The sequence below is a fragment of the Pituophis catenifer genome, unplaced genomic scaffold (genome assembly GCF_029215685.1).
Source record: "Pituophis catenifer annectens isolate HBS135680 unplaced genomic scaffold, rPitCat1.0.hap2 SCAF_1, whole genome shotgun sequence".
Classification (NCBI taxonomy): Eukaryota; Metazoa; Chordata; class Lepidosauria; order Squamata; family Colubridae; genus Pituophis; species Pituophis catenifer.
The window spans coordinates 244,099,129-244,108,682 of record NW_027256881.1 but is presented as its reverse complement, the minus strand read 5'-3'; the positions used below and the strand labels follow the sequence as shown (position 1 = coordinate 244,108,682).

The following is a 9,554-nucleotide window of genomic DNA, read 5'->3' as shown; positions in this document are numbered from 1 at the left end:
AGGCTTTTGAGAAGGCGGGTAATGAAGCATCGTTTGTTAATTATTGCCTGTGGCAACCTAAAAGCTACACCAGCATCCAGGGAGGGGGGGGGGGGGGAATTGAAATTTCAGAAGTGATCTTCTCCAGAAAGAAAGGAATGCGTTGGTGAAAGTTAGTCTTAAATCCATTGCAGGAAAACCACCCACTAAGTGATTGCAGCAGATACCTGGCTTCGACCCAAGTTCAGTTTGCTTTCCTTTCCGAGATTCACCCCAAAACTCGCCCATTCTTAAAGAAGCCCTGGACTCTTTTACTCCATTTGGCTAAGAGTAAGAGCAAACGTCCACCAGTCGCTCTTCCTACAGCGTCCTTTTTCCACCTACCTCGTTGGGAAGGGAGAGAGGTGCAGCGAACCCGCATTTGGGGAAACGCTTTCTAGAGCATTTGCGCTGCTCCCGGTTTAAAAGAACGCGTGTGGCCGGGTTAAGTTGCCAGCCGAGGAAAGAAAAAGCCCTCGGTCCGTGGTTTTCGCGCAGACGAAAAGGCCGGCAAAACCTCTCGGACAGCCCGACCTGTTCTTTCCGAGCCAAAGGAACAGCTTGGAAGAGAAAACCAGCCAGCCGTCCAAAAAAAACCCAAGCGGGGAAGGCGCGGAAAAGAGGCTTTTTTGGCAAGCCGGAAATGACAGAACAGCAACTCGCCGCTCCGAAAGGTCAGCAAAGGGAATCTCCGCGCTTATACTTTCCTCGCGCGCTCTAAGCTTCCCGCCGCCGCCGCCTCGCAGGTGCCGAGAAAGCAGGAGGAGGAGGAGGAGGAGGAGGAGGAGGCCGCGCCTGGAGCGACGTCTCCTCTTGAGACAACCCACACCAGGTTGTCCTGGCTTCCAGTTGCCGGGCGGAGGTTCGGAGGTATCAGGACATTTCCGAAGAGGTGGAAGTCTATGGAGGTTGTCAGTCATCCAGGTCATGGTTGTCCCAAAGGTGCTTTTTCAGGAGGCAAGCGGACTTTCTGGTTTTTCTTTGAAGACGTTTCGCTTCTCATCCAAGAAGCTTCTTCAGCTCTGACTGCATGGTGGGGAATGGAAGGATTTATATTCCTTGCAGACAGCTGGTCATTTGCATCCTTTTAGAGGGTCCTTGAGGCACTTGGAGGTTTATCTGTGTCCTCAGGGTCACCTGAGTAGTGTTCCTGGGTCCTGTAGTGTACAATTTTTCTGGAAATCCGTTCATACTTCCACACCATTTGGAGGGCGTTCATCTCAAAGTGCATAACTAAAATCTATGGAGGTTCTCAGTCACCAGGGTCATGTTTGTCCACAGGATATGGTTGTCCTCAACGACTCTCCAAACTGATGCAAATGACCAGCTGACTACAAGAGACTAGGCTGGATTCCAATCCTTCCATTCCCTACCATCCAGTCAGAGCTGAAGAAGCTTCTTGCATGAGAAGTGAAATGTCTTCAAAGAAAAAAAACAAGAAAGTCCTGAAAAAGCACCTTCGGGATTCTGAAGAGGTGGAAGGACAGAAGCGTGGCGTGGGCAAAAGAGTGAGCTGAGTAAATGGATCATCCTGGACAAAAGGCCGTGCACAGGAAGAGCCCATTATGTGGGGATGTGAGTCCCCAAAAGGAGTAGATAAATCAAGTTGAAGCCAAAGGGTAGAAAGTAGTAGTTATTTAACCTATTGCTTCCTGGGGCTTTCTAGACCCATAACCCTGCGAGCTCTTTCTTTTCCAAAGCCTTGGAAATCTCGGAGCCAAAATCTTGACTCTCTGTTTATGAAGCCGTGATTTGGAAACATGTTTCACAAATGCTGCAAGCCTTCAGCTGCTACAATGATATGTGAGTGATAACAAGCATTTTTTGCACTAGTGTCACATCAGTACTGTAGAGAGTGAATCTCAGCACCTTTTCTTGTATATTGATGGTGACTATGTGTCTCCAATTGTCTTTGATCTTACACCCTGCGGGATTAAAGCAGGGGTGGGGGACTTTCCTGGCTTCCACAGCCACAATTATGCACTTGTTTCAGAATGTATAACACAAGTATGTCAGTCGCAGCATGTGTGGGATTGTCATCATATATGTATCACTTGCCCTTTACCTGTTCCCCCACCCATTGGTGCCCATGCAGTCATCTTCCATTTACTACAGGAAAATTAAATCATTCTGTGACTATTCACTAATATTAATAAAAGTATAGGTTCATGAAGATATTCTAAAAGCCCTAAAGTCTAGAAAGGTGTGGTTGTCCTCTAAAATCTTTGCTATATCTCAATTATAAGAGCTGAAGAAGCATCTTGGATGAGAAGTGAAATGTCTTCAAAGAAAAACCAGAAAGTCCAGTTGCCTCTTGAAAAAGCACCTTTGGGGTAACCATGACCTGGATGACTGAGAATTTCCATAGACATCTATCAATTATGGTTTCTTCAGTGCTCAAAGATCAGCAAGCCAGGGTTTTGTGCAATGTATGAATCCAGTTTATATGAAAATTGGTTTTGCTGATACTGTTTTCTTTGTACATGAAAACATGTATGTTACTTTGAAACTTTAGTGAGTTCCTCGAATCAGAATGTTATTCTTCAGCATCTAAAGCCAGGATAATGCAAGAGCTCATTTACTTTAGATATAAATATATGCTGCTTTTTATTTAAAAAAATTTCTATATGCCATTGTCTGTTTTCCATAGCTTAGTCACACATTAAAAATTCCTTATATTGAATCTGGTCATCAGTCAAGTGGTCATGGCTTTCTAACCTTTCAACATTGAATCAACAAGGTATTTCCTAATTCTATCTGGAAATGGTGGTGGGAATTAAGTATGGATATGTTGCATAGCCGCAATAAGCACTTCACACAACTCTAGCTTACCATCCGTCACTTGTCAGATTGAAAAAGGCTAGCAATGAAAAGGGGTTAGATCCATACCTCAGATTAATAGTTGGAAGGGATCTTGTAGGTCATCTAGTCCAACCCCCCCGCCCAAGCAGGAGACCCTGCACCGTTTCTGACAAATGGCTGTCCAATCTCTTCTTGAAAGCCTCCAGTGATGAAGCTCCCACAACTTCCAAAAGCAAGTTGTTCCCCTGGTTGATTGTTCTGTCAGAAAAATTCTCCTTCTTTCTAGGTTGAATCTCTCCTTGAACAATTTCCATCCATTATTCCTTGTCTGGCCTTTGAATGCCTTGGAAAATAGCTTGACCCCTTCATCTCTGTGGCAGCCCCTCAAATATTGGAACAATGCTATCATGTCTCTCCTGGTCCTTCTCTTCACTAGACTAGCCATGCCCAGTTCCTGTAACCAGTCTTCATGTTTTAGTCTCCAGTTCCCTAATAATCCTGGTTGCTCTTCTCTGCACTTTTTCTAGACATCTTTTTTATAGTGTGGTGACCAAAACTGGATGCAGTATTCTAGGTGTGGTCTTACTTAGGCTTTATAGAGTAGTATTAGTACCTCACCTGATCTTGATTGTATCCCTTTGTTAATGCAATTTAGGATTAAATTGGCTTTTTTTGGCTGCTGCCACACACTGCTGGTTCATATTTAGCTGGTTGTCCACTAAGACTCCAAGATCCCTCTCAGTTATTGCCATTGAGCCTGGTTTCACCCAGTCTACTTTTGGTTTTTCTTGCCTAAGTGTAAGACTTTACTTTTCTCTACATTGAATTTCATTTTGTTAGATAGGGCCCAGTGTTCAAGTCTGTCAAGATCTATCTGGATCTTGAGCCTAATATCTAGTGTGTTACTTATTCCTGCCAGCTTAGTATCATCCACAACCTCAGTCAGATGGAATTCCTGCATTTGTTATTTGACCTTCATGGCTAATGCAAATTTAGGAATAACATGGCAATAGTGACTTGAGGAATCCAGTGAAGCTGAGCAACACCTGTGGCTGTAATGCCTAATGGATGACTATGTAGCAAGAGTAACTGTGAGCATAGTGTAGGACTGCAGATCACAGAAGGCATCTTGGATCCATCTGGTTTGCCTCTTGCCAACTGGATCAAAAATACCTGATTATCAGAAAGTATCAACTGACTATGACTACACAAAGCATGAATAAATGCAAATCCACATTTCAATTCAATAAGTTTAGAAAGTATTTTATTAGAGATACATTTTAAAAGAATAAATAGCACATTTCCAGTAAAACACATAGAAGAAAGGAACTGAGGACATGGATAATGCAAAGCACGAAGAAAATTAACTCAAGAATGACTATTATAATACTTGATTAGTTTTCCTCACAGTATTTATTGCTTTCCTAATGCTACTAAATAATACAGGTTTTTATTTTAGTTGCAAGTGCTAAAAATGAGCTATTGCAATTTGACCAACAGCATCAGATCATGGTCATCTCCCACTCCCTAAATACGATTGAGTTCTTATGTTGAATTTTCTTTTTTCTTACAGAGTGCATTTTTTGCAGAGATTTTTTTATTTGGCATGTTGGATTTACTATGGCTTAACATCAGAGCAAGGTAAATCAGTTGCTTCTCACAATGATTAGTTCAGCCTTAGTAGTGTCAACAACTTAAGAACTATTACAGAATTCAAGAATGGTCAGAATGAAAACAGCAGAGGAATCCAGGTAGTCCTCGACTTACAATCATCCATTTAGCAACTCTTTTGAGATTTCAATGGCACTGAAAAAAGTGATCATGACTAATGCTTGCACTCACAACCATTGCAGGATCCCCATGGTTACATGATCAAAATATGGCCGCTTGGCAAGCAGCTTGTATTTATGACAATGGCAGCATCCTTGGATCATGTAATCATCATGTGACTTTCCCATCTGGCTTTCAACCAGTAAAATCAATGGGGGAAGTCAGATTTTTTTTAATGACTGCATGATTCACTTACTGATTAAGGTGACTCACTTAACAACCAAAACAAAATGGTCATTAAATTGGCATGATTCACTTAACAATCACGATGCATAGTAATAGAAATTCTGGTCCCAAATGTGGTTTATAAGTTGAGGACTACTATAGGTGCCCATAAAGATAACAGCAGCAGCAAGCTGTAAATAGTTTGGCTTTCTAAAAAAAATATAAAAGGCACTGTGGAATCTTAAACCATGCAACTTAACAAATCAAGCTTCTCTTTCATCAGCTTCTGATGTAATCAAATGTTGCTTTTCAACTTGCCCAAATTTCTATCTGCCAAGTCAAACAAGGTGATGTAAGTTGTTATCAGTTTTTGTTCAAGAGTTTCAAATCTGATACACCAATTTTTTTTTTCTTTTTAAGAAATTAGAGCTGGGCTGGTTGGCTTTACTCTGTGGATACTTTGTTGGTTCTAACTTCTATTTTTATTATGAATTAAAATCAGTTGGGAGCATTGCTTACACTACTTTTTAAGTTTTAGAATTAAAAGAAAATGTCTGTGTGTGTTTTTGCTGTGAAAAACACAGTACATATTGCAATACCAGTTTTTGGCACTAACATTTGAACTTACACTTTTAACATTAATATATAAAATTAAATAATTTTATATTTTGTTTTATAAAACCAACTATTTTTAAAATCCTGATTATCTTCAAACAGGTAAGATAGTTAAAAAGAGGGCTGTCTAAATTACAGTGCAGTGTATTAGCAATAAATAGAATCCCAGCGTTACAATAGCTGCATTTGAAGCAGCAATAGCAGCTTACAATTTTTTTAAAAAAAGACTATATAATTGTGCAATACATTTCAAAATAGAATACAGTGTTGAATAACTTAGTGGTTAAAGACATGCAAACACTGGCACATTTTCATCTAAAAGACAACAAATGACATTCACATTATAGTTGTAAGGGGGGAAAACTCTTGACGCTTATTAGAATTCAAAAGCAAAATCATGCTTTTCCAGCTATTTCACGATACAAGAACATTTTCCTCTAACAGAGGCTACTTTGCAGAATAAGCAGACAATTGTGTACTTAATAAGGGAAAGTATCTAGGCCAGGGGTGTCAAACTCACGGCGTCACCACATGACATATCGGGACTTTTTCCCTCTTCACTAAACCGGCTTTGGTCGTGTCCAGCGCATGATGCATCCAGCCTGCGGGCCAGGAGTTTGACAGGCCTGATCTAGGCACTGTTGTATTTTATGTGGGAAAGCTGAGATGATGTAATACCTATGGAACTTATTTGAATTAAGATAAGAGGAAGATTGCTTCCTCAATAGAGTTTTATAAAGGATCTTTTGCTCAAAGCTTTTCTCTTAAAGAGACATTGCTACTAGAGGAAACACTTCAATTTTGCATTTCTCCTGTCTTCATTTATTGTATATCCTACTTGTAATTAAATATGGGAGAGTAGGCATGAATCTTTGTACGTGACAGCTCAATCCAAAGCATTTCTTCCTCAAAAAAAAAAAATGTCTACCTTTGCTCAGCCTCTTCATTTTAATGTTAGTGAAGAGAGACAGGTCCTTTCTTTTCCTCTGCACTAAGAGTTGGTAGCTGCTGTACTTACTTATCCAAACATAGTAACATGGAAGAAATTATCAAAATTCGGTACTGAATTCCAGACCAGGAACTGGATTCTGTGCAAGTGCTCTGAATGCTTTGCAATTTGCTACTGCTGCTTACATTAAAGGAAATATTAGCAGTTAAAACAGTGTACTCTTGCCATCCTAAGCATTTATGTAACGTATAGGAGAGCCACTGTTAATTGCTAAACTTGATGACTCCTCCCATCCTGCCTGGTTGCAAATATTCATTCTTCATAGCTCCACTTCTCCCAGGGATGTGTAAAAGGAAATACTGGTGCAGAGATTCAAAACAGGCCCTTATGCCAAATGAGTAGACAGCAAAGGAATTTTTTTCTGGCAATAAGCCTATTTTTATAAAATCACTTCATTCCCAACTGATTTTTAATATTTGCGCTAGAAATTTTTACAAGTGAAAGCATTGCTGAAATGCTCCTTGTATTTTGCTCCCGGGTTCATTTCCTGGAGCAATACTATTATCCTGGTTTCAGCCGCTTTCAATAATTCTTTTTCCAGAAAAAAAAGCATGTGTATCTCATAGGCTTTGCTAATATAGAACCTCTTATTGCTCATAATACTTAAAGTTAGTAGTCTGTTGTAGTCTACTAAGAGAACAAATACACTATATAATAAAGCATTTCTACTCAGATTTATCCTTTTTGTTATCTTGTAGCATTTAAAATTCTATTACTATTAACTTATTTCTAAGCAATCGTTATGTCTCCCTCTCCTTCCATCCATTGTGTTATCTTTGGAATTTAACAGATAGTTCTGTACTAGGAGAAAAACAGAAATTCAGCAAAGAAAAGCAATCTTTTTTTATCCAAAAACAAATGTACCCAAACTTTTTTCCCTGCAGCATCAAACACTTCAGTCTATAACGATACAAAATCATAACAAGCACTCTACATATAGTCTCACACACAGTGACTAGAAATATGCCACTATTACTATACGGGTGCAGCTCCTGCTTTCTGCCATCATAATGAATATTTGCCATGCTATATATACAGTTAGCAGGAAGAAAACAACAGCAGTGAATGATGAGATCAAGTATGGTGCTGGTGATAATTGATAGACACAAGATAGTTGGTATGGGGCTGTGAGAAATTAACCAGAGTGCTTCATGTCGTGCTTATATGACAAAAGGTAACTGTTGTAAAGAAGGCTTATGAAAGAAATGGATAATGTATACCAGATCTGCTTCTTGGGCTATGTGTGAAGGGGAAAATGCTTCTATATTAACCTACCAACATTTTTTTCACAGCAATTGAAAGCTCCACTGGTTTATCACGAAAAGATTGAAATAAGACTATACATTCAATTTTGTTCAGCAAGAGAGCCAGTTTAGTCTAGTGGTTAAGGCACCAGGCTAGAAACCAGGGATTGTGTATTTTAATCCCACTTTAGGATGAAAGCCAGCTGGATGACTTTGGGATAGTCACTCTCAGCACACAACATTAGGCTCAGGTGACAAACCAGTCAATCAATTCCTATAATCTGAGAAAAAATGGACCCTGCACTAGTGGGGAAAAAGTACTTGGAAGGGAGAAAAAAAACAAACAATTTTGTTCAGCTGACTTACAAGCCAACCCTGTTCCTCCTCTTTATGCAATACCGTAACATTCAATACCTGCAAAACTATTACTTTCTTTCTGGCCTTCAACTTCAGACCCTGCTTATTTCCATCTCAGTGCAAGACAATTAATTTCTACAATTCTGCTGAGCAATGAGCAATGTTCCAAAGGGGCCACATTCACCACTGACGCAAGTGATGTGGATCCCACAAGCCAACTTAAATGCATTTAGAATATATTTTGGCTTCTGGATTCATATTCCTTTGCAGCTAGAATCAAAATCCCTTTCCTTCTTTCTCAAATGGCCAACTGATCCAGTCAGTCACAAACAGTTTCAAAACATACATTACACTGACTTAGCTGTTGCTTCCATCTATCCTTCTTGACATCCTTCTGCAACTGTACAAATTCAGATTTAAGCTAATTAAAATTACTGGGAAGCAGGGAAAAAAATAGTGCATCCAAATGAGATGGGACTTAAGTACATATTTCAAGACTTCTATTTTTTTCTCTCATCTCTCTAGAATAGAAGGACCTAGAAGACGGTAGGCCATGAATCCAGGTAGTATAAAAGTTAGCTGCATTCCTTATATATGACAAATTTACAAGAAAACAGTACAGGAATTATAAGGTGTCTCTACTTAGAGTGAAAATTTAGGACTGCATTTGGTTTAAGAGCTGATTTGGTAGCTCGTGCTGGCTTTTCTTTTACTGCATCATAACACAGAGAAGGATGATCCCAAAGGACTCAAGTCTTTAAGAACAAAAGCATGTTACAATATTGATTTAAAGTAAAGTGGATTAAAAACAAAAGCTAGAATCCTGATGATGACCCAGTCGTCTTATTATAAACAGTCCAAGAGGTGCCCTGAATGAAATTCTTTTCAGTTCAGCCCAAGCATCAACCATTTTGGTTGCAGTTGTCGAGTTATTTATGCCACTGTTTCCCAGAAAATACGCAACACCCAACACATTTTGGTGGGTATTTACATGGTGCTAGTCACCTGCTTAGTTATGGCACAATTGCCTATTTTGTTATCAGTACCCTGTCTGAATTGTGAGGGGAGGAGAAATCCCTCTGATTGTTAGAGTTCCATTAGGAAGCTGCTAAATGCAGCCTCTGCCCACCCTCTTTTCCCCAACCAGATTCTGAAGGTTATATTTAAAAGAGCTGAAGGGTCTCTTCCGTGCAGCTTGCTCGTGGATGTCTCATCTGCAGCCCTTCTGATGGGAAGATGGAGGCCTGCAGGTCCACATTGATGCAGAACAGCCCTAGCATCAGCTGGCGCTGGTATTCTTCCCATTTTGTCATAACGTCTGTTAGCGAGAGACTGTTCCTGAGCCATTTTGGAAATGCTTCCCCATAAGCCGTTCCCAAAGGGATAGGTAAACTCTGTGTTTTTCGGAGTTCAAGATGGTAGTATAGCCTAAGAGAGAAAGAGAGAGAGAATTAAAGTTTGCCATGCTATTTTGGTAAATATTATTTAACATATTTGGGTTTTCAACGTTGACA

The 9,554-nt window shown here is 39.8% G+C and overlaps 1 protein-coding gene across 1 annotated transcript in view; it reads right to left on the bottom strand.

Annotated features, from left to right (window-relative positions):
* Positions 1 to 4,067: 4,067 nt before the first annotated feature.
* Positions 4,068 to 9,554, bottom strand: part of PNPLA2 (patatin like phospholipase domain containing 2) — a 54,664-nt gene continuing 49,177 nt past the window's right edge. The window contains exon 9 of the mRNA XM_070932766.1: positions 4,068 to 9,468. Within this exon, the coding sequence (XP_070788867.1) occupies positions 9,204 to 9,468 (265 nt within the window). The 3' untranslated portion in view covers positions 4,068 to 9,203. The remainder of the gene's footprint in view (positions 9,469 to 9,554) is intronic.